Source organism: Strigops habroptila, chromosome 7 (genome assembly GCF_004027225.2).
Source record: "Strigops habroptila isolate Jane chromosome 7, bStrHab1.2.pri, whole genome shotgun sequence".
Lineage (NCBI taxonomy): Eukaryota > Metazoa > Chordata > Aves > Psittaciformes > Psittacidae > Strigops > Strigops habroptila.
In genome coordinates this window covers 65,208,218-65,233,872 of record NC_044283.2, presented here as the reverse complement: position 1 = coordinate 65,233,872, position 25,655 = coordinate 65,208,218, and the positions used below count along the sequence as shown (strand labels likewise).

At 43.3% G+C, this 25,655-nt stretch overlaps 1 protein-coding gene across 4 annotated transcripts in view; it reads right to left on the bottom strand.

The window, feature by feature from the left end:
- The window catches only part of MAML3 (mastermind like transcriptional coactivator 3), a 290,322-nt gene that overhangs the window by 247,606 nt on the left and 17,061 nt on the right, over positions 1 to 25,655 (bottom strand). For all 4 annotated transcript variants that reach the window (XM_030491520.1, XM_030491519.1, XM_030491522.1 and 1 more), the window contains exons 2-3: positions 14,060 to 14,180; positions 583 to 1,792 (exon numbers count right to left, since the gene is read on the bottom strand). In XM_030491520.1, the coding sequence (XP_030347380.1) occupies positions 583 to 1,011 (429 nt within the window). In that variant the 5' untranslated portion in view covers positions 1,012 to 1,792; positions 14,060 to 14,180. The remainder of the gene's footprint in view (positions 1 to 582; positions 1,793 to 14,059; positions 14,181 to 25,655) is intronic.

The window sequence follows — 25,655 nt, the reverse complement described above, 5'->3', positions numbered from 1 at the left end:
TCCGCTTCCTACTTGCCGCTACGCTCCAGCCGGCTCAGCCCCCGCCCCCTTCCCCCCCTCCGCTCATCGCCCAGCGCCTTAAAACCCACGGAAACTTTAGGAAGCGATTCAACTGGGGCTGCCGCTCGCGTGGGGCAGCCCAGCCGAGAGAACTGCCCAACTTTTTCTACCCTCCTGCCGGCACCCCGGCCTGAGGAGCCGACTTCCACCTCCCTCCGCCGCGGGATTTAGACGGAGGGCGGCCAGCACAGCCCGCCCGCCACCCGCGCGGAAAAGCCGTCGCGAACCACACACACACAACCTGTCCGTGGGCTCCGACAAGCCCGCGGCGCGCACCCGGCGCCGCTCCTTCTCCTTCCCCCGGGGCGGCTCTTCCCTTCCGAGAGAGACGGGGGGAAAAAGTTTGTCCGCTCCCCCCGCCCCTGCCCGTAAGAAGTTGCGGAGCCGCCCGAGCCCCCAGCTCGCCCAGCCCGGCCGCCGCCAAAGTTGAGCCGAGCACCAGTTCCCCCCTCCGGGAAACCGGAGTCCACCTACAGCTCACCCCCGAGCGGACAGCCGTCCCCCCGGGCCGCATCCCCTTACCATGATCAGAGTGTGGTTCCTCTGCTCCGCCGTGGCCGGCTCGGCATCTTGCTGCTGTTTGCTCTGCTGCTGCTGCTTGCTGCCGCCGGTGCCGGTTTTCTTGGCTCTCTGCTCCAGGGTCCGCTGGTAGAGGCTCACGGTGTCCCTGCGCTCCAGCTCCAGCTGCTCCGCCTGGGCTTGCTGGTACCTGCTCTCGCAGTTGACATGGTGCCGCCGGCAGCCCTCGATGCGCTGCCTCAGCCGCTCCACCACCGTGCTGTGCTTGGGGACGCCGCCGTTCGCGTTATTGTTACTGGGAGCAGCGGCAGGAGGGCCGTGGGGAGCGCTGCTGACCCCGACACCGGCCCCGCCGAGGCTGCTGTTCAGGTTATTGTTGATGCAGATACTGCTGCCATTCGCGGCGGCAACGGGGGCTGCAAAATCCCCCATCCTCTTCCCCGGGCACACTATTTTGGAAGAAGTTTTTCCCCTACCCTTGGCACACACACAGTCTCCTCCGGGGTCCTGATGGGATACTTTTGAGAGAACCGGGGGGGAGGGGGCACCAGCATGTATCAGGGAAACAGCGATCCCAAGCAAATGTTTCTCTTTCCCCCCAGCCAATCCCTCTCGAGAAGCTCCAAAACATTAAAGGGGGGGGGGGGGGGGAAGGAGGAGGGAAATAAAGAGAGAAGGTGCTAAAAGGTTATCACCAGCAACACAACCAACAAACACACACACACACACACACACACACACACAAAAAGCAGCACAACAAACTAAGCAGCAGCAATTCGGGTAGCAAACTCCAGGAGATATCAGACCAGCTCCTTTCCTCCTTTTTCCTTTTTATAATCCATTATTTCCAAATAGATTCCGGGAGATTTCCGGAGGTTTCGCCCAAAGCCTTCTCTCCCCATGGATAAAGAGCAACACGCGCGCCCCTCCGCCGGCACACACACACACAGCCACATCCACAGCCGCTCACACGCGTGTTCGCGCACACGCATCCAGGCACAGGCACACACGGACACACTCACTCGCACTCCCTGGCAGCAAGAGACAGGCCGAGCCGCTTTCTTATTGTATTTTTCCTTCTAGAGAAAAGTTTGGGTGTTTATGCCGCACCGTGTTCGCAAAGTACTTTGGCTGCTGAGTTGCATTTCAACAGGAACCTAAAGAGCAAATCCTCGGGCTGGGGGAAGTAAACACATGGACAATCCGGGCCGAGCTGGAAGGAAAGGAAAAAAAAAAAATAAAAAAGAAAGAAAGAAAAACAAAAAGTAGAGCTGTGAAGTCTTTGCAAACCGCCGAGCTGATAGAGCCTAACGCTTTGCTCTGCTCTGCTTGCTGCTGCTCCTCCTGCCACCATCACAATGATCAAATGCTCTCCTCCTCCACCTCCTCCTCCTCCATGCCAGCGGAGTGATATCAGGACAGGAGCGCTCAGTAAACACCGCAGCAGCAGCACCACCAGCAGCAGCAGCAGCGGCAGCTCCTCCAGGCCGGGAGGCAGACCCGGGGACAAGGTGCAAAACCCGGCACGGACGTCGCCCAGCAGGAGCGGACATGGCGCTTCCCCCACAGCGCCCCACGCTCCGCTCACGCCCGGCGCCGGCGGGCATGGTGCGGCACGGCACGGCACGGCTCGGCTCGACACGACACGGCTCAGCTCGGCTCGGCACGGCTCGGGCCGCCACCTGCCGCTCCCGGGGCTCCCCGGGCCGGGCGGGGCGAGCGGCCGCCTCACCGGCCGGCAGCCGGGGCGAGCACGGCGGCGGAGGCTGGGCGCTGCGGCGGGGCGCGGCGGGCACCGGGCGGGAAGGAGGTTAAGGGCGGGCGGGCGGGGGGGCAGCGCCTGTGGTGAGCGAGCCCCGTGCCTCGGTGCCGGCGGGGTGCGGAGGGGCCCCGGCGCCCGGCGTGTGCCCTGTCTCCCGGCCGTGTCAACTGTTGCATAACGCGCGGGAGCCGAGCGGGCAGCCCGGTGCCGCCCGGAGACCCGGCTGAACTTTCTGTTTTAAACAGCGGCAGAAACATGACACGTTGGGCAGGAACGTTTTTCCGAGCGAGCGAGCGAGCGGACGGACGGTGGCTGCCTCGGTGCAGGAGTGATTCATGGATCGGGAACAGCATCCCGGGAAGCGAGTGTTGAACCATTTGGCAAACAAAGCTATTGCTCGCACAGTTTTAATTGATGGGGATTTTCTGACTAGCACCATGAGGTGTGCACTTCCAATTCTTTATTTTCTTCTTTTTCTATTACGTATATCTCTATGACCCAGAATCATCTCAGAGAGACACCCTTGTTCTCTAACATGCAGCTGGAAATCTAGAAAATTGGGAACTCATACATTAGTCATGAGATCCGATTTAAACCATCATTTCTGCCACTGCAAATTAGCATAGGATACTATTTCTAAGCTACTCTCAGTGGTAAAGAGCTGTCTTTTGTCTTAAGTGCTCAGCAGTATGAAATTTGGGGTTAATTTCATCCCTATTGCAACTATTCCTGACTATGCTGAGATGGAAAATAATAGCGGACAAATAAAATTAGTAGCTAGTAGCTTCCCTGTGCTGGGTCTAAGGAGCATGTCTCCTCCCCTCCCCTTAAAACTTTACTATCAGTTTGCAAACCGAGGCGCAACTACTTACTGTTGTTCGTGACCACCCGTTACTACTTTATCACAAAATGAACAGGGTAGAACTATAGTTGTGCTAAAAAGCAGCCTCCGAGCAAGGGGAAACAACAAATCCTGCATCATTTTGGGGTCTCTGTTAGTTTGGAGCTGGGGATGTGTCGTAAACTCTTCCATAACTCTCTGTCTGACTCCACAAGACAGCAGTGTTATTTGGTTGTACATGAATATCTAGGAAAAGATTGAATGGAAGAACTAAGGGAGTAGTGGGGAGGGGGGGGAAGGAGGGGGGGGGGATTCCTTGTGTGGTTGGGGTTTTTTATTGTTTGGGTTTTCATTGGAATGGAAAGTGTCAGCAGGCCAGAAACGGGTACAGCTCCGAACTAGGTCTAACTTCGAAGTAGTTTTTTTAATTCCCCCACTAGAAACGTTTTTTCTAGCCACAGAGCCAGAAACACAGGTAAAAGCACTGGGGTTTTGCAGACCTCGCTCTGGTGCACTTGACAGAAGTTGTCTTCCTACGACTGGGATAAATGCCATTTTTCAACCTACACAGAGTCACACAAACATAACTTTCAGTGTATCACTTTGGCAGCAAACCCAGTATTAAATTTTAAGTGCATGCTGGATTGTTACAGAATTATTCCAGCCTATTAAAAACGTAGGGATTTTTCATCTCCAAGCCACGTAGCTCGGTTCTGCCAGGCTGCCCTGCACAGGGGGGATGATCTTAGTAACAAAGTGCTGCAGTAACTGGTGCTTAGAGTTAAAAGTTTTGCAAACAGATCAATCACCAGTTTTGTGAATAAAACATCTGGATACATTCTAAAAACGGTTTATTCCGATAAAAACATGGGGTTTTTTTAATTGGCTGAGGTTAAAACAAAGCAGAGCAAATATGTATCCATCTATTTCCCCACTCATTTTAGCAGCAACAGTAGTGATACTTGTATTACTTTATAGCAGAACCTTTTCTAAGATAAGCCCCATTCCCTATATCTAAACCCAATCAGTAGAATCAGCATTTCATTAAGAAGTCAGTCATGCTGTGTTATTTACAGCTGTCATCCTAAGAGCTAACTAAGAATTTTCATCCGACAGGAGAGTTTTCTTTGAAGCCAAGTATCGAATGGCTATTGTGAAATAGCATCATGGAGATAAGATTTGCAGTTCATTTTGGGATCAGTTTTATTTTAAGGACACTTACACAAACAATTACCAGCTTCTGGAAAACTAAGGCCAAAATGAGCTATTTAGGGAACTATTTAAATTCAGTTTCTGTGAAGGACAACACTTGTGCTAAGCCACTGAGTCTGAATAAATAAAAACGAGGGGAAACCCCTCAGATTGTAGACTGGGCAGTGCGAAAAATAGAGAAATCTCAAGCGTTGTTCTACTTATTATTGTCATTACAACAGACGTTGTTCACAACCTTGACCAAGCAACTCTGTTCTGTAACCAGCCACAAGCACAGACTCACTGTGATAGGTGTGTGCACTTATATTTATAACCATGGACTTACGCACACTCATATATTAATTTACTTTGCATGCACAAATGTGTATATTTGCTCTTAATCCCCCCTGCACATCAGCTTTATAAAATTATCTTCACAACTGGAATGTCCAAAGAATCAAATATGTCAGAATTCAAAGTGATGTGAGATGAACTTGCTGATGCCAGCGGTTGAACACCAATGCCTACCACTATCAGCTGACAGGACACTAATTACTAGTTGCAGGAGATGATTGCTTGGTAAAGGATCTATTCAGTGAGTTAGGATTGTGAAAAATTACAAAGTACAGGCCTGCTCTGTGAAAAGATATGCAGTATGAAAATACAGCATACGTTCTCAAGATGATTATCATGACAGAGATCTGTCTAATTAGGAAGAATCTATTTTAATGCTAAGATATGAAAGAGCCCAGCTGGGAGAGGAATTTAGAGGAAGACACAGAAACATGACTGTGAAGCTGACAGCAAGTGCAGCCTAAGCATGTTCCAATGACAGCTTCTAAAAAAATATTTCATCTCAGCATTAATCAATAGTGGTTTCAGAATAAGCACAGCCTTACAGATTCTCTAGTGAGTCGTATTAGTGGGAGGAGCTCCATAAATAATATAGAAAATAGGCCTTTGCACAGCAATACACAGAAACCACTTTCCTTTTGTCAGCGGAGCTAGGGGTTATCCCATAGATAGGCAAACATCCAAAATACCACCATGAGGATAAATGTGAATCCCACTCTATTAGAAACCGCACTCTAGGTCCTGGTGCTGCCAGTCAGGTTGGAAACTGCAATCGTTGTGACAGCAAGTTTCAAACCATCTTGGGCAACAGACTAGCCACCTGGGTAGAAACCTTTCTGAAAGCTCCTCCTATAATTAAATGGTTTGTCTAAATCGATGGATGACACAGTGACACAGGCATCTGCTGGAAGGCGAACCTAGAGTCAACCACGCAGTGTGTTTGCTGAATATCACTTTGAAAACCAGCTAACAGACGCTTTTTGGGTCTCCAAGAAGCAGCTTTCTCACACAGCAAAAGAGTTACACAACAAAAGGGTTTCAGAAGATTTCTGCTGAAGGTTCTCTTAGATACAGTGCTGAGCAAATCAGACCTACCTCAGATACTACCGCAAGCTGTTTAAGCACATGCTGCCTAATACATCCATAGCCAAAAAAGAATACAATAATGAAGTCATTTGGAGAGTAGTTAAAGCAAAGCCATGAAGTTGAGGGTTGACTGAAAACAAAAAACCCCACAACCTCCGTGAATGTATCTGTGAAATCCAGCTACAGCATGGCAAAAATTCTCCTGACAGCTGGGGTGGCCATGAGCTATGGCTGTCAGAACATCCAGAGCTGTAGGAATTCTTCAAGGGATGAGCCGAGTCTGGAGCTAAAGAGTCTGGAGCTCTAAATAGTTGAGGAAAAAGTTCTCAAGGCTGCAAGGGAGCAGAAGAACAAAATGATAAAGGCAGGAAGACGAAACAACAAAGACAATCAGAAAGATAATTAAAATGGCAAAAGTCAGGGCTTTAAGGCATCACAGGAAATAATCACTATGTGTGAATACAAACAAAACCGACCCCTCTTAAAACGACACGCTTCCTCTACATTTCAAGTTGCAGAACATGAGGGATCTAAGTCAGGATTTGTACAAGATCTTCCCAGTTGTGAACAGCACTGAAAGCGCCAGCTCAGCAAGGTGGGGCTGGCACAGGGACCAAACTACACACATACCTCAGTACTCTGCTGAATCAGGGCTGGACTAACATGGGTGAGGAATGCAGAATGTGTACTCCTTCTCTCCTGTTCTGATTACAGATAGGTCACAAGAACATAAAAAAAAGGAGTGGGTGAATGCATAAATTGGCATTGTTACCCATGCACTATCCTGTCGGATTAATGTTACTGAAATACATCCTGGTTTAGGAAGCAGAATTCAGATAATTAATCCCGATAGACCACAGTATGTCTTTCTGTTACTTCCAAAATCTGCTTCTGGATCTAAGAGCTGTAGGATATACCCATGGAGAGAGCTAGCAAAGAGCTTCAAGGAGGGGAAAGGAAAATCACCACTTGGGCACAGGCCCTGTCTAAGCCCTGATCTGTCACACTGAGCTCAAGAGTAACTGGGTTGTAATGGAGGAGGCAGGGGAGTGGTGGGGAGAGAGTACGAAGGAAGGAAATCAGGAAAAATCCCAGGGAGATGCTTCTGGGGGTTCCTTGCAGCTTACACTAGAAATACACACGAAGAAACTTCAACTTCACTGCTTCTCAGTAAAGACTGTCCCACTTCCATTTAGCTTGAAGTAATAGGGCAACAAACAAAGAATCCCTCATCAATAAAATCAAATGCCAACTTCAGTGATGAGGAAGCAGCTGGAGGATTTTTTTTGCTCTCCGAGGCAAGTGGTGTTTTGATATCAACCACTTACAATAATTTCAGAGTGAACACTGAATTTTCTGTGCCTGAAGGAAGACTGAACCCATTGAAAACTATCGTTCATTCTCCTTCATATGGGAGACTGATGATTGTTCTGCAACCCTTGGCATAACTCATCAAGTTTAATAGTCAAACAAGAGCATTTTTATAAGGTCTTAAATTACAGGCAAACAGAAATAAAGGATCATTTTCCACAGTGGTAATTTTTTGTAAGATACATAGAAGTTCAGACTTCGAGATAGAGAAATACAGTATTTTCCTCCCCATGCCTATAAATGTGCTGACTGACAACACCGTTGTTTCATTGAAAGTGCTAGTTTGCCATCCACAAATATACAAGTATATCGCCCACAGTTACAGTTGCTTTTAACCTGTGTTAAAAGTACATCACCGAGGTTGAAGTCTTGCAGTCAATGAGTTTAAAACCAACAAAATCAAAGCGCTTGTGCAATCTTTACTCCGCTTCCTTGCGCAATCCACAGTATGATGGAAGTCTTCAAATACACCCTTACGCACTATTTTTCCACAGGATGTTTGTTTCATTCTGTACACAGAATTGTCAGTGCTCACCAGTGAGCAGCTATTTAATACATTTTTCCCTTGTCGTTCTACATATCACCTCATGTCTATTTACTAACTCAAACCCTGTTCACAGACATTCATTTCCTCAGAATAGCCACCACTACTGCTCCTGATTGTTTCACGTGTACCAATAATCTGATTTTCACAATTCATTGCAAGTGAGAGGACAGTGCTCTTACTCATATTAGAGACTGGAAACTGAAACAAAGAATTAAGCTTAAAAGGTGTTGCTAAAATGCCTCATTTGAGCTGATTTTTTAAAAGACTTAAACAAGTTAGAGTACACTGTGTTGTATAAGAGCAGCCCACTCAACTTCAGTTGAATCTGTAGGTACCTGGAAAATGGGGAACGCAATTAGCGATCATCTGCAAGAAGCAGAGTTTACACAAACTGAGTAGCACCTTTTAAGGCAGCTCAAACATTTCATCTCAAACACATATAGTTCAGTAAATTCCAGGCAAAACTAGAAATCGGACCTTGTAGGAAAGAAAGAAAATACTGCATGCTGGTTTTCAGTAATACTTGAAAAGAAATAATTTTGTCCCACTTATTCTGTGGACACACCTTTCAAGTAGCCTTTGCTGAAGCAAAGTCCAAACATGCTGGGTTTAGAAAGTACTGCTCAGGGAATGTTTACCTGAAGCCAGAAAATGCTAAAGAGATAAGACACTAAAATAACATGAAAATCCCTAAAAGGATACAGAAAACATCTCCGTTCATGCTTGATCATATTAACCAAAGTACAAACTCCAGTAGCTACTAGCTATGTTAAAAAGCCTGCACGCAGGCTATTTCCAGAGTCATTAAAGTTACTAGACAACATTCATCGGAAGTGTAGGACGCCTCCCATCTTAGCTCAGGCTTGCTGTTAACTCATGGTTTACAGCAAACAACAGCTGATTAGATTCCAGTTAGACACGGGAAAAAAAATCCTTCTCATAGTATGAATAGTGGGACTTTAAATAGATTACTTACGGAGGCTGTTGGGTCTTCATTGCTGAAAGCTTTAGGAACAGGTTAGACAGGACGCAAATATAATTGATTTTGCCATGGAACAGGGTAATGGATTATTAGGTGACTTTTCAAGGTTCCTTCTGGTCCTAACTTTTCATGAGGTTACAATTATTTAGGGAGCTTGAAACTTATAAATATATTTAAGCTGTTAATAACTTCATTTAATTAATTCTGACTTACGTGTACAATGAGAAGGTTACTTATGAACTTATGCACTGGTTCAGCCCAGAGGTCCATCTGGCACGGAGCTCCATCTCCCACAGCAACCACGGGAGTGGACACTCAGAAAAAACAGGAACAGGGTAAGAACATACTGCCTCCCAGCTTCAAACATTCTCAAGTTAGGTTGTGTGATTTATCTACTTAGTAAACTCTGCAGGGTCTCTTGCAAGGTTTTTCTCCCCAGTCTCTCCTTGCATCTCTATAAACAACTTGATCTATCTGAGGAGTACCACCACAGGTCCACATAGGTTGTATGAAGAACTGGTTCCTCTGGTTTGTTCTGAACGAAGCTCTTCTCCCAGTATCCCTCATGCTTGTATTAGAAGAGACAGTGAAAAGCCAATCCCACTCCGCTCCTCTCCAGACGTCTCAGTTCTGCAGATCTCTTCTTACATTCCCCCTATATTTTTTTTTCCAAATGAAAATTCTTGGCTATTAAACAGATGGAGTTCCTTGCCTGTTGTGATGGAAGTCACAGTACACCTTTCTTCCTCAAATGTATGACTTCACAACTATCTGCACTGAATCGCGCCTCTCATTTTATTGTACAGTCAATCTTTCAGCAAGTATGCAGTCTTCCTTGTCCTTACTAACTTGCATAACCTCAAATCATCAGCAAAGCTTTGTCCCCTCACTCATCACCTCCCTTCTCCAGGTCACTTAAGACCATACTGAACGGTGCAGATCCCAAGATAGACACCATATGGAATTTCTCTAGTGATCTCCCTCCTGTGCAAGAACTGACCATTTACTTCCATCCAACAATGGTCTACCCTCTGTTCACATCTTTAAAATCATATTGTCATGCATTCCAGTGCCTTCCTCCTTATGCCAGTGACATTCTTGTGTTGCTTGTTTTTCCTAACACACTTTGACAAGAAGTTCTGTCAAAAGTCTTTTGGAAACCCAAATTGACTGTATCAGCCAGATGATCCTCATCTATGTATGATTGACCCCTTCAAAGAGCTCTGAAGGCTTTGTTAACTCTCAATGATTAGGTAATATTTATTCAGGTAGATGCTATTTCTCTCTCTTATTACAATATCTACTCATTCACCTGGAACAGATGTAAAGTTTTAGTTTGCTGGATGCCCTTGAAGCCTTTCTTAACGACTGACATCACATTTGACACCTTCTGATTTTCATGTACTGAGGAATATTGAAGAGACAGGTTACATGCTGCTATTAGTAGATATTTCATCCCTGAGTTCTTTTAGAATTCCTGGGTGAATCCTTCAGATCCTGGAGATTCATCTGCATTCATCTGCCTTTTGCACCATTACCTCTTCCAGGTTACTTCAATTTCAGAGACATTCTCTGCCGTGTTCCCCGAATGCCCCAAAAGGGCTCTGGAAGGATAGTTTACCTGATTTCTTCTGTATGGGTTTGTGTGTAAAGGTTTTGTTACTGTGGGTCACCGAGGTGGCTTCTGTGAGAAGCTGCTAGAAGTTTCCCCCGTGTCAGATAGAGCCAATGCCATCTCCAAGATGGACGCACTGCTGGCCAAGGCTGAGCCCATCAGCGACAGTGGTAGTGCCTCTGTGATAACAGAGTTAAGAAGGGGGAATAAAAAACCCAAACAACAGAACACCAAACTGTGCAATTGCAGCTGGAGAGAGGAGTGAAAACAAGTGAGCAAAACAGCCCTGCAGACACCAAGGTCAGTGAAGAAGAAGGAGGAGGAGGTGCTCCAGGTGCCAGAGCAGAGATTCCCCTGCAGCCCATAGTGCAGACCATGGTGAGGCACGCTGACCCCCTGCAGCACATGGAGGTCCACAGTGGAGCAGGTATCCACCTGCAGCCCATGGAGGACCGTAGGTGGGACTCATGCTGGAGAAGTTCATGGAGGACTGTCTCCTGTGGTAGGGACCTGATGTTGGAGCAGGGGAAGAGTGTGAGGAGTCCTCTCCTGAGGAGGAAGGAGCATCAGAGACAAGTGTGATGAACTGGCCACAACCCCCAGTCCCTGTCCCCCTGTGATGCTGGGGGGGAGGAGGTAGAGAACTTGGGAGTAAAGTTAAGCCTGGAAGGAAGGGAGGGATGGGGGGAAGGTGTTTTTAAGATTTGGGGTTTATTTCTCATTACCTTACTCTGATTTGATTAGCAATAAATTAAATTAATTTCCCCAGGTTGAGTCTCTTTTGCCTGTAATGATAATTGCAGAGTGATCTCTCCCTCTTCTGATCTCAACCCACGAGCCTTTCATTGTATTTTCTCTCCCCTGTCCAGCTGAGGAAGGGAATGACAGAGGGGCTTTGGTGGGCACCTGGCATCCAGGAAGGGTCAATCCACCACACAGATGGAAAAAAAACCCAGAAAAGAGAGAGCATTTTCAAGTCCTGACTCAAAATTACTTCCCTTTGCCAGTACCTGGAGGAGGAGACTCCCTTCTCACCTTCTTTCTATCCTTTATAAGCTCTCTTTTAGTGTGGCTTTGCTGGGCAACTGGCATCTAGCCAGGGCCGACCCACCACATCTTCCACAGTGAACAAGGATGCAAACGGTTCAGCTTCTCTCCAGTGGCTTTGTCCTCCCAGAGAGTTCATTTTAGACCATATTCAGGCTCACTGACAATGTTTTTTCCTCTCGTGATGCACTGGAAGAAGGATATTGATCTATTTTTGATTCTCTTAACTAGTTAGGTCTTACGCTAGTCTTTGGTCTGCCTAATAATAATTTTAATAGTATATATGTTAATGTTTATGATACTTCTGTTTGGTGTTTTAATCTGGATCTGTCTTTAGCTTTTGGAAGGACTTCTTTCTAACAGCGTTTCTCTGCTGTTTGGCCATTACTGCTTCTTTTTACTTTCTCAGGCACGTCCAGGAAATCACATGCATTGGCTTTGTGCTTCCTGTTTGGTGTCCTTCTGTAGTCTTCTTGCCCCCTTTATGGATTTAATTGTCTTGGGTGCCAGTCTTTGTTTATTCTTCATAAACTTTGAGGTGAATACAACAGTGGTGGCCATTTTGGCCTCTGTTGCTCCCCAAAGATATTGAATCCAAGAATGTTATGTCATTCTTCAAGAGCAGTCTTAAAGTTCAGCAAGATATAAATGCATATATAGATATGTATGCATATGTATGTGTGTGTGTATATATATGTATTCATTATATATAATTGTGCAAATTGCAATATAGGGCAGCTGTGGCTGGTCAACTTAGGGAAGGAACTGTGAAAGGACTTCTGTTTCTTCCTGGATATAACCAGACATAAGGATTCATTTAGATCTGATCTCACTTCTGAGTTTGCCTGAAATATATGCTGATAATAATTAGCATTTAGTGCATGTAGCACTCAAACCTTCTAAGCATCATTATTCCTCCTTGCAGAGCAATTATGAGACACAGAACAGTGAAGTGACAAAAGAGAGTATCTATAATTCTTCATTTCACTCTGCTACCTATATTGCCATCTCCTTTTTTTTACTAGGAACCACTAACTTCGCGAACTACTGAGGGCATTGCTTTCAAATCATGCTATTATAGTTGATTTTATGTGTTGAACTTGCCCAAATGAGGTGTTTACATCCTTATTTTCAGACCCTCTTCAGCCTGCATATAACAAATATTTGTGTTGTAACAATGTAACACAGCATGACTTTCATGCAATAGATATTTTAAGGTAACTTGTTAGTTTCTTAAGCTTGTTTTGTGTTTCATAGCACAAGGCATTCCAATTGAATAAGGCGATACAGACACACAGCCCATGTTGTTGGGGCTCTGAGCTCATGGGTTGATTCATGTGGTACATATTCTAGAGAAATCTAGCACTACAGACCAAGAATACTAAAGCAGCAGCTTTGCATAAATACACATCTACAAAAAATACCCCATAAAATGGGAAATAAATAAGAGCATTTTTAACTTTTCCATGGTGTAGCATCAAAACCTATGGGTCTAGAATTTTTGGGGGGCCAATTCTTGTCCTGTGAGATGTAGTCAGTTTCCACATCACCTTTCTGACTCCCATGTCTTCTGTTAATCTATGTTACTCACCCAGAACTCAGTAAAAAAAAGGTCTTTATTTTGCACGTCTCACTCACAGGGAGATAACCTGTCAGCACGATAATTTTGATATTGGTCTGTACTGATCTGGTATAGATCACCCAATATTCTCCACCATTTTATTCCAGTAACTTGCATACTGGTATTTGAAGTTCTAGATCAGTACACTGACCACAGTTTAATTTTGGGGGTAGAGCTACTTGCTTCACTAGCCAACCAATTTGTCTTGTCAAGATCTGCAAATGATAGAACATAGGAAGGTAGTAAAAACCTTTTCATTGCATGTTCAGTGGGATTATTTGAATCTACATTTCCTTCCTGGAAAAGGAACCACGTGCTGCCTCTGTTAGTATGGCACCAGAAGCTTGATGCCTTTCTCTGTGAATTGACCACTATCAGTCATTGTTAATTACCAGTTAAAGTGGGGTCACAGACTTTGCTTCCATAGAGAAGGAAAAGCTGAGTTGTACACTGCCCATGGGTAATATTTATCAGTCCTTCCAGAACGCTCACACACTAGATGTAGTTTTATTTAGTAATGCTTTGATGCTAAGTCAAGCTCTGTGTCACTTATCATCTCAACCTGGAATATCCAGAAGTTATTCCCTTTAACCCCATCTTACCAGTTTTGTCCCAAGTGTAGCTCTCCGCATTGACTTATTTACTTGTACATGATTTTTCAATTTAATGTTATAGCAGTGACACCAAAAAGCCAAAACCTGGATACATGGTTTCCCTATTTTTCTGTCTTGCGACTCAGAAAGAGGCCTGTCATCTCTCCCACATTGCCTGGTACAGTAACTTGATTGGAATTTCATCTCCAAGACACAGCAACAATAGACATTTGGTACTCTACCAATATTTAAAATTCCTTTACAGTCATTGCTAATTTACTGATTCTTAGCTCTGCTGAATCAGCATCACTGAAAGCAATGTCTCTCCTTAATCACTGACAGAAAGCAGTGCCTCTGCAAGGGCAGAGTCAACAAAGAAGAGGACTAGGGCAGACTGACCTAGCTGTATCAATAGGGGTAGCTGTATCAACCCCTATACTATCGTTTTAAAATTAACTAAAATCACTGACCTTTCACTTCTGGAGCAGGAGGTCCAATTCTGTGTTTAGCCATGCATGAAAATGAGTTCAGCAATCTTGGTTTAGCCTCCACAGAATCATTCATGTAATTTGCCATGATTGGCAGATTTTGCTGTGGAGAAAGAGTGAATATGAATTAGGAAATAAAAGCAAGGTTTCGTCAGGTTGAAAAATCAAACATCAATAAATACGAATGTCAGAGTCACAGAGAGCAAATTCAAATCTGAAAGGTTGGACCTTCATGCAACCCTCACATGGACAGAATAACAAATGGAATAGAAGGCAGGATCTACTGTAATCTAGCAGACATCATGGCATCAATGGAGCAGTCCCTGAAACAGTACTGTGAATAGGCTGGCTGCACACCGATGGACTGTTCCTACTCCTCAAACGCACAGTGTCTTCCTATCCACAGGAGGTGCTCTCAGCACAGCAGGCAGCTTTGTGTCTCACATGCCCGACGTTTTGTGAAAGCCAACAGCCCCGCTTCACCTGTCACCATGAATTCCAGGGTGCTGCTCAATCGAAAAGCGAACAATCTGCTTCTAGAGAGAAAGGAAGACTGCAAATCCCTCTTTTCCATGAAGGAGTGCTTCCCGAACAACAACAAACTACAAATGAAAAACTATAAATGCACACGAAAGAGAAAAATTAGAGAAGGAGAAGAATGAGAGTGAGAGAGAAGTGAAGAATGGCAACTTCTCATCAGTCATAACCTTCTTCTCACTTGCTTTGGGTGACTAACTCTTAGATCCAAACTGAGCCTCCCATATGAAATGAACCCAGGTGACAATCACTGAATTACCTCAGTAAGGACAGTGGATAATCTTTTGACCCAGGCTGTACATACAACTGCTTTGTGATTAACTTGTTCTCCTTATGTATAATTCTTTTTTTTTTTTGACAAAACCTAAACTTTGCATAGTTAAAAATCTTTGAAAGTGACCATACAAAGATGCACCATCATCTCAAAATTTAAACGGAACTGAAAAAAGACACTATCTTTTCTCCTGTGACCCAAATCAAGACACATGCCCAATGCAGATGGTTTAATATTATATTTTTTCAAGAAGGAATTATGTCCTTATATGTGCTTACACAGCATCAGCCTCAAAAAGGTATATACGGATTGTGACCAGAGCCTTGTGCGTTACTGTAGCACACATACTGTAAAACTCACCTACACCTTTCACTCACTGCTTGGTCTAAAAAAAAGAAACAAGGTGAACAAAAAGATAGAGAAACACAAGAGGTTGTTTGGTTTAACGTAAATATTAGGTGCAACTCTTTCTGTAAGATTTAACTGGTTTAATAAAAACAGTAACACCGTGTGTACAGCAGACATTAACAAAGGAGATGCACAAAGCACACTGCAGCTCTTCGCATCGTATTTCGCGCTCCACAGTTACCACCTTAGGTGGGGAACCCTGCAAATAAATCTCTAGCAAATCTAACCATCTTTGTTACTCAGCAAGGAAACAACTTCTGTTTCTACCCAAAACCTTGTGTGAAATCCTGTCAGATTCACAGCCATAATTCAACCTGTTGTAGACTAACTTGAATGTACAACAACTTTCTACCTTGCACGCTGGTAGTCAATATTTAAATCTCAAAGACATTCTGAAGTGTGATTTGTTGTAGAAAATTTTTCAGTTATAGGAATTTTTTAATTACTCTTTTCCCTCCTCTTGGATGTGTCTTCTGCATCCAAGACTACGGAGTTAGGCTGCTGTTTGTGTATTTTTGCCTCTCTGGGTTCTTTGACAATGCATTCTGCTTTTGGGAAGAGCAAGTGCCACTACTACCAGGAGTGAAATGCCCTGTCATGCTCCTGGTTGTAACATCAAGACAGTCTTTTAGCCCACCTCTCATTTTCTCAATACTACTTCAAGAACTATCATTTAACAACAAGAATAAACCAAAGCGAAAGAAAGAATGAAAGCAAAATCTAATTTAACCATCCTTTGCCTAAATCCACCAGGCACATCAGAACCCAATCCACCATAGTCTTATTTAAACATGGATGGCTGAAAGGTGCCATAGGATTTATAAAAAGAAAACAGATTGTCTCAGAGGCTGATGCCAAATAACTCATTGCCTGAGTTATCACTCTTCAATCAAAAAGTATATGAAGGAACTACATAAGTCATTTAGACAGCAATCACCATGGAGTTATGCTGGCCTCTCATGTCAGTGATGAAACAGCCAAATTCCCTGACAGTGGTGAGTTATTCCTTTTATCACCGGCAGAGCTGCCAAAAGAATCATCAAGGCTACAGGCATGGAAAACATAAGGCTTCTCCAAATTCGAGTGATAAAAATACAATGTGTTTTATTACTTTAATCTTTACAATTTAAGTTTTGAAAAAAACCCCTGCAACAACGTCAACCATAGTTAGGCAACAACGTGATTAATTTAAACTGAGTATTTAGTTCCTGTAAGGAAGCTTTCTTCCAGACCATGATCTCTGGGATCCTGTTCCCACCTCCGTCTGCCCCCAATCTCTCTCCTAACTAAACACGTATCTTTCGGCCCTGACAAAGCCAGTATAAAATATTGGGTGTTTTATTACAAATTGTAATTCAGTCACTTCGGAGGGGGATTTTCTTTCTCTGGTTATAGTAATGACTTAGTATAGGAAGTTGGTGATTTTTAGTTGCACTTTAACATTGCTCCAGAGGCCACATACTGTAAGCAAGAGTATAAGTGTTTAGAAATATTTCTCTGCCTGGCCTGATTGCTTTTCAAAATCCCAAAGAAAGTAAAAATATATTCATTTTCTTGCATAGTTTTAAATACTTGTTTTAAAACCCTAGCTTGTACTGAAGCAAAGCAAGTTTTGTCGGCCTGATTTCAATTTGAGCAGAATTTCAGTTAATAATGTTGCACGCATAAACTCTCTTTTAACAGTCCATAATATTAAACTGAAGACAGGACCGCTAAGGAACTTTGTTATTTTTCCTCCCTATTAAATCAGCGTTACAGACTTTCAGCAGATGTCTTTAATAGACATTGTTATTAAAAAAAAAAGTATTACATAAAATAAATTCAGACCATTTCTTCAGCATTACTTATTCCCACCATTAAGAGCAGAATTCCTCCTGTATCTTCAAATTATTACTTTTATGCCTAATGCAAACAAACAAAAACTCATCTCCAGACACTATAAACCTCTGTCAGCATCCACACTATTCCTGTATTTAAAGAACTGTCACTACTTCCATTTACAGTAACCTCCTGCTTTTACAGGTTTAAAATGTAGCCTTAAGAATGTGTTCTAGTAGAAAAGTTTCAACCCATAAGCTTTTTTTTTAAAGTTGGGAAAAACATCCATCTTCTTCTGAAACTCTTGGGTGCCAAAGAGGTTTTGTAGCGTCAGGTATTTTTCTGAGCTTTTATAACTTAAAAATAATGTCAGTGTTGAGTTAACTTCTTGCAATGTATCACCTAATAAATTTGTACCTTTGTGGTTTTACTGTTTGGGAAATGTTATTAAATATAATCATTTTTTCATGGCAAAAACCCACCACAGGTGATGTCTCTGGGTCAAACTGTCTACATGCCTGAGATAAGAGGGGAGATTTAAATTAGACATTAGGAAGAAATTCTTCACTATGGGGGTAGTGAGGCACTGGAAGAGGTCGCCCAGAGAAGCTGTGGCTGCCCTAACCCTGGCAGTGTTCAAGGCCAGGCTGGACAGGACTTTGAGCAACCTGGTATATCTTTAAGGTCCCTTCCAAGCCTAACCATTCTATGACTCTGTAAGTACATGAAGTCACACTTACGCTCCTGCCATAAAATAAGCCTTGTTGCTCTGATGTGAACATACAGTTCCTTATCTCCAACAATTAGGCTACTTATTCACCTAAGTAAATACAGATTTATGAGCTAAAGATCTGCCCTCTTTCCCTCCCGTCTGCACAGGTAACCTGACTATATATAAACTGGGAGATGTCAGAGCACTCCTGAGTTCCTAGGTCTCGACCAAATCTTGCCTTCTTATTTATACAAGCCTTCCCTCTCGACAGCCTGATTTCCACAGAAACCTAATGCATGATCAGATGGGAACAGTGGCAAGTTCTTGGTCTGGATAAATAAGGGACGGGATCTAGGACAACCTTAAGAAACATCTGGAGACGCAATGGACTTTAGAGTTAGGATTCTCTGGAGTAATTCCACTGAAAGCAGAATATATATACTGTGTGTATATATTATACTTACTGTATATATATAATACGTATTTTTATACTGGGTAAATTAAAGTAGACTTTGGTCCATCAGCAGTACATAATACTCTTTCTTACATATTTATTGTATGAGTGAAAGAGAGAAACAACAGCATAACAGCTAAACACTCTTTGGTTAAGTCCACCTCCCCATCACAGATCTCTAAAGGCTCAACTCATAACTCTACACTTATCTCAACAAGAGACCTTTAAGGCTAAATGCATTAAACTCTCAAGTGCTGCATGAATTGCTTTAAAAGGCTGGTCACTGTTTGCTATGTGAATCTTTACAGATATGTTCACAGTACCATTAGTGTTGTAAGTTTTTTCTTCAGCAGATGGAAATATGGTATGGATGGAAAATGGCATCTTTTACAGCCACTGAAAGGAGAAGTTTAAGGAAATCATTAAGGGCTGTAGGATGAAACCAGACCAATTGAGTTTGTTTCATACACTAGACTATTTCAGTTGGAAGAGACTACAGTGATCATCTAGCCCAATTGGCTGACCAGAAGTCAAAGCATGCTATTAAGGGCATTGTCCAAATGCCTCTTAAACACCAACAGGCTTGGGACATCAACCACCTCTCCAGGAAGTCTGTTTAGATACAGGTCCTTCCACACAAGCAGCACCTTAGCTTTGTGGTTGAAGGGTCATGGGGTTTAGCCAAGTCAGTAGATTTTCAGCTTCAGAACAATAGCCTTCATTCAGCAGTAATCATTATTTATGTTAGAATTTCAAGCTCTTTTAAAACTGACAAGAAATTTTAAAGAAAATGAAAGCTGGTTTCTTTATCCTCCTAATTCTGCTTGGAGGAAGTATCAGTGAACATTTATAAGTAATTTAGGGAATAAAAAACAAAAGCTACCCAAAGCTATGATTGCTACTGAGGGATACTCTAATTCAGACTACGAATCCTGGTATTCTTCCATGGTGTTAGATACTGTTGAAGGAAGAAACCTCATCTTTTAATCAGGGAAGTGCATCTGAGAAGTTTGTCCAAAGCATCCTAGGTTTAATATCCTCTACTATGCTCTGGCAGTCAAGCAGCCATAATAACCTTGAGTTGTCCTCGAGACTGTTGCTGTAGTTCCTAGCTACATGTAGTATCCACATGCAGCACTAAAGTCTGAGGCATGAAGCAAAGAAATTGTTTGAAAGAACTGCTGATGGGATTAGGGAACACCTGAATTAATTGGACACTTCATGACATAAGATAACTCATCTGGATGGCCCCAAGAAGGGTCTACATCTGAGAAACTGAGAAAAAGAAAACAAAACTCACACGTAAGTTACAGTTCTGCTGTACCCCCAAATACAATCCAGCACAACAGCCAATCGTAGAATCACAGAAGCTCATCCAGTTCCAACCCTCTGCCATGGGCAGGGACACCTTCCACTAGAGCAGGTTGCTCCAAGCCCCTGTGTCCAACCTGGCCTTGAACACTGCCAGGGATGGGGCAGCCACAGCTTCTCTGGGCACCCTGTGCCAGCGCCTCAGCACCCTCACAGGGAAGAATTTCTTCCCAATATCTAATCTAAATCTTCTCTCTTTCAGTTTAAAGCCATTCCCCCTTATCCTATCACTACATGCCCTTGTAAATAATCCTGCCTACCTTTAATTCTTTTCTCTACTATGCACCTTGGCTGCTTCATCGGCTAAAGACATAAATCATGGTTGCCTGAAGCGGCCAAAATTTAGAAGGATGCAACCACAGACCAGGGAGTTGATGACTGACTCTGACGTCTGAGAATAGCTCTGAGTAAGCTGCTGCTTTTCTATCAAGAGTGGGATCACTTTTTTCCCCTCTAGGTACACACATTTCATAGCAACACATTCTGTTGCTATTTAGGATTCACTGGCCACTTCCATTACAAATGTTCTTTTCCTGAGATTTATAACCACAGCTTTTGTTACGACGATCAGTGCCAGACAAAACTTGCCTCATTTCGGGTCTCATTGTAAAACCAGGGCTAGAGCCACCTTCATAGAAGTTTCTGCAATTCTTTTGGCAGGCTTGAGACAATTACTAGGTGCTGTTAGAACAATACATAGCTTAAGGTCAAGAGTCAGCAACAGCTCTTCAGCTTCCAAGTTGATTTGGCCGTTTAAAAACCAAAAGGGAGGAATCCTCTCCATTCAAAGCAGAATCAGCATTGAGTGGAGGGCTGAATCAATGATAGAAACCAAAGAAAACGTTTGTGTGAACCCCAATGAGAATCAAAATAGCTGCGTTTTGCACTGCTCTATTTATATCTCTATAATTTTAAATGGTAAGGCCAAAAATAGTCATTGCAGTATGTCAGCTCAATGTAATCTTTCTTTCCAAGAGACATAAATCGGTCTTTTTTTTTTTTTTTTGAGTAGGGAGTAGTAAAATAAATAATAGTTTTCCAGATAGTTTTAGAAGGTTTTCTGTTTCTAAAGTTTTAGCCCTTTGCGGCAGGAGTTCCTGGCATCTGAATATGGCCTTTCCCTCATCTGACTTCATTTAGGCTATACATCTACCAAGGGACTTTCAGAAATATGTAATGATTTAACAAGGCAGCTAGTTCAAGTGGGGGATAATTGGGCTTTCACCCTCCCCTTCACTCTGTGCCACTGTTTTTACTCTCTCCATCTCCATTGTACCCTTAAAAGCAGCAGAGCCGCAGCCAAGCATTGCACACTCTCCACAGCCAGCGACTTCCTCTGAAGCTGCAGTGCATAATTACATCCAGCTGCTAAGGGCTGCTGAGAGCAGGACGAGCAGCACCCTCCTGCCCAGGCAGTAACCCCCAGGCTTTGCCATGCGGACACCCCCAAGGAGGCTCCCATACTCTCGTAGTAAAAGTTGAGAGAGTGCAACAACTCCCCTCCACCCCCCTTCCCTGTACCGACAGAGATACTAAAAGGATAGGCGGTATTCCAGCCTCCCTCCCCCTTCTATCCTCCGCTTAAATCCATTTGTTTAAAGGGAAGAAAAACTCCTCCTATGGCCCCTGCTGCTGCTCTGCGTGACCCACTACTGTGAGGCTCTGAGGCGGCCTGACAGGCACACTGCTCCTCCACACACCACCGCAAGCTGCATTAGGAAGCTGTGGAGCCCATCCTGACAGCACAACAGAGATTAAGACCCTCTTAGAATTGTATTTGCTAGCCCCTGGGAGCTTCACCTGCCGTGCAGGGTTTTATCTTTTAAAATGCAGAATCCTTGCTGCCAGTCATCAAAGTTCATGATAAACCTAAACAGTACCCTGAGGTGTTTGAGACTCACAGACATCGGGGGTATACAGACAGCGCAAATTGCCAAACGATGTTTTGCTGTTATGTAGCTCTAGATCACAGAACACTTATCACAGAATCACAGAATGGTTTGGGTTTGAAGGGACCTTAAAGATCATCCAGTTCCAACCCCCCTGCCACGGGCACCTTCCACTAGACCAGGTTGCTCAATGTTATGTGCTGAGGAACTCTGTGTCTCTTCAAATCAAATTTATACCTAAAAAAAGCAATACCAGCTGCATTGAACATTTTGCTCAAAACAACAGAAAAGATCTGTGACAGAGTTGGGGACAACAAAACCTGCATTCTTACCCTTACATCCTGTTAGGATTACAGAACTAGAGCATTCAGACAGTAAAACTGTATTATATGTAGAACTGTAGACTCAACCTGTATAGACAGGTAGATGCAGCTTAGGGGAAAAAAAGGCCTATGCCAAACAAAATCGCCCTGGGTTTTCTCTTAGAGGATGCTGAGCTTCACAAGGGTATGGGAAGGAGCTCTCAGGAGGCTTCACAAACAGAAATTTCTGCAAAAAGAATAGGAGATCTCCCATAAACCCATGGCATATACAATCAGGGCTTTTGGGTAGAGCATCGGTATCGGCTGCATCCACAAGCAACGGCTGATGAAAGTATCAGAAGTGCCCAAGTGATTTAGGAGCAAGCAATATTACCAGGATAGATTTTACAGTCTGGGAATATAAAAAATCAATAACAGGGGTTTGTGTTTATATCTCTTTTTTCTTTTTCTTTTCTTTTTTTTCTTCCTTCCTTCCTGGGTGGAGGAGCACAGTCAGAACAGCAAATGAAACTGTCACTCCAAAGTCATGATGGTTTTTTATGCCATAACACATAGCTGTAGGGGAATCCTGTCAGGTTCACTGTCTGCACTCTCCCCCTGGGTGCACACATGCCCCAAACACTTTCACGCTGTTCTTTCCTTTTGCACTAGCATTGCCTGTGAGGCACACATTGGCCTATCTCCACCTCTGATTGCACCATTGGGGGGCATCACATCATCCTCACAGGCTACAGTTGTGCATTATATTGGCTTTGGCATTAAAACAGGCTTAAGAAATTGCCCTCTGCTGTTTGCCTTGCCCACTCTGTTTATCCTGATTCATTTCACTGATCCCATTCCAGCTGATCCCATTAACACTGGCAAAAGAAGGAAGCAAGGGGTGGTAAATTGTGGTTAAGAGAGGGATGAATGAGCAATGAGCAGCTGGATGGAGAAGAAAATGGTACACATTAAACCACCTTTGCTGTTGGAGAGCGTACAAAGGAGAAAAGTTCTCAAAGAGCTTGGTTATTGATAACTTTACTCCTTTGAATGCTTCTCTCTATTACGCATATTCCACTTTGCAGGATTTCAAAGTGGCAACCAGAACACTTGGAGTGGGATCTCAGAGCCTTGAACAGACTGCATATGTTTCCCTTTAAGCTAAGGCAACTGGGAGAGCAAAGAACGGAGGCGTGAGAAATGCACAGCACCTTACAGCACGAGGACAGGAAGCGTGCATATACATTCTATGGCAATGGGATAAAAATACAAACCCAAGTGTTTGAGGTACACAAAGGTGTACCGAAAGAAACATACTTGGCAGAGAACTGGAGGAAGTGTGCTCTACCCGACACAGGAGCCCAATTCTGGCTGCTGTAAAGGTGGTTGTGATTCATGTCACACAGGTAGCATGGGGAAAAGCACACACATGAACACCGCTGTGGTGGCATTTTGCACTCCTTGTGACCTGGTGTCAATGATGAGTAAGGAAAATGGTGAGGTAGCAGGAGAGGCCACACATGCATAAACATACACAGCTGGAGTGCCTTCCTCTTTGTTCTGCCTTTCTGATTTCTGATAACTTTCTGAAACTTAATTCCTTAGTAGTCTTCTTTAACTGAAATTTCTATTTTTCCACCTTCGAGGATGGGCTCCCACGCCTCAAATAAAGTTCTAATCTTGACTATTCATTCTGAATATTTTCTTGAGCAAGTGCAAGCTCAGCTGACCTTCTCATTTGGGCAATTTGCAGCTCCCAGTGACTTAGCTATATGATTTGCTAAAGGAAAATTCTTTGGCTCCTAACTGTGAAGGGGCTTAATATAGGAACAAAAATGTTTAGGCTCTCATACATATACACTTAGTATAAAGCACTAACAATTGAGCATGCAAACTCAGAGGATGTCCTGTAATTACCACTCTGTTGATGCCAGATTGGTACTTCCCAATCAGATCACAAAAGAGTTGAGATCAGGACATACCCCTGGAGATTATCCACTCCAAGACCCCTGCTCTAAGCCGGTGCCTCAGAGGTGTGTTCTGTTGGATTTTAAGTATCTCCACAGATGGAGACTCTACAACCTTTCTGGGCAACCTGGGCAAGCCAGTGGTTGGTCACCCTCACAGTGAAAAAGCCTATTTTAATGTTTAAATGGAGTTTCCTGCATTTCAATTTGAGCCCATTGCCTCTCATCCTGTCACTGGATGAGACCAAGAAGAGTCCAGCTCCATCTTCTTTACATCCTTCCATCCGATCTTTAGGTAATTTATGTAGGAGAAACCAGGGTGTAGGAAAGTGTCTACAAACACAAGGCTAAAAACACAAGAGGACTTGACACATAAAAACATGCCCCACTCACATTTTACTAATAATATAATTCAAGTTGCAAATCCATCATCTAGCTGTTTCAGCCAGGACTCTGTTAATCTGCTTTTCTTGTATATTCTCTATGTTCCTTCCCTGCTCAGTAATCACTGGGATTATTTGATAGCTACTAAATTATTTCATCTTTACAAACAGGCCAACGCAATTCCAGTTAAAAACTTCTCCTACTTTTTGTGTGTGAAACAAGAGCCCAGCCCTGAATAAAGACAAGCACAAAACTCTGACCAGTCAGCAACCTATCAGTCAGCAACCTATATTTCCAGCGCTTGGTGAAAGTAATAAAATCCTTTAATCTTATTTTTTCTAAGTGTGATACAAACCAGGGAGTTTCTCATTTTTAGCAAAGGAACAAAAGGTAGATTTCTGTCAAGATTTATACGTGTACCAGCAAGTCTTTCCAGACAGTCAAGGAAAAATTGTCAACAGTGTTGTCAGACTTCAGAAAAATAATGAGTATCTTATTTCAACAAATGCGATTTGATCACTAAATACAACCTTCATGAAAGAGAAATGCAGTTGTAGGTTTGGGGCCTCTTACCCTTTCTCCCCCTCAAAAGGTGACAGTTAAAAGCTTGTAAAAGCTGGCGGAGTTTTAAAATCAAAAGTTTCCAAATTTCAAACGAGCCGTCGTCTCCAATATCCCCACGTTGCCTTCCCCCAAGTCATTTCTGGAGAAAATGGTGATCGTGACAAGGATTTCTGCTTGAGAGCATGATTTTCTTTGTTAATTCAAACTCAACAGACCCGTTCACCAAACATTCACTGAAAATGTGGTCTTGGCTAACTATTTTCCTCTACCAGGTTTTCCTCTCAGCAAAGTAAAACAACTATGGCAGTTTTGTCACAGCAGAGTAGGATTTCTATATACATACATATATATATATATATATACAGGCACTTACGCTCCTTTTGCATCATAAGCAGTTATTAACTTGCCCTGAAATCAGAATGTACTGATGTGGTGTGGGAGACAGTTTCTAGCTAAATTTGCAGGCCTGGTAATTAGAGATAATCTTTTATTTCCATCTGTACATCTTCGAAAGATAATAACCATAGTGCCCAATGACAGCATTTTTACCATTTTCCTTCAGAGAAAAACTGCAATTTCAGATGTGTTAATCATGAAAAAGTAGCTCTCATAAAAGTCACTCTTAAGAAAATGAACATAAGATGGAAGCACAATGAATATGGCAAAACCCCTTATTAGCCTACAGGGCCGAAGTAGAGGTGGTGTAAGACTGTAAAGCCACAGGCTAGGCATGGAGAGCTGTGCTGATTAAGGGACAAAGCATTAAGAAAGAACACAGCTTGTGAGAGATGTCAATATCAAAGAGTGACTGGAATTACTTAGAATGGTCTAAGGTAATAAATCTTTAGCAAATGGAATGTACTTCAGAAAGGAGAAATTTAGGTCAAATCGCAGG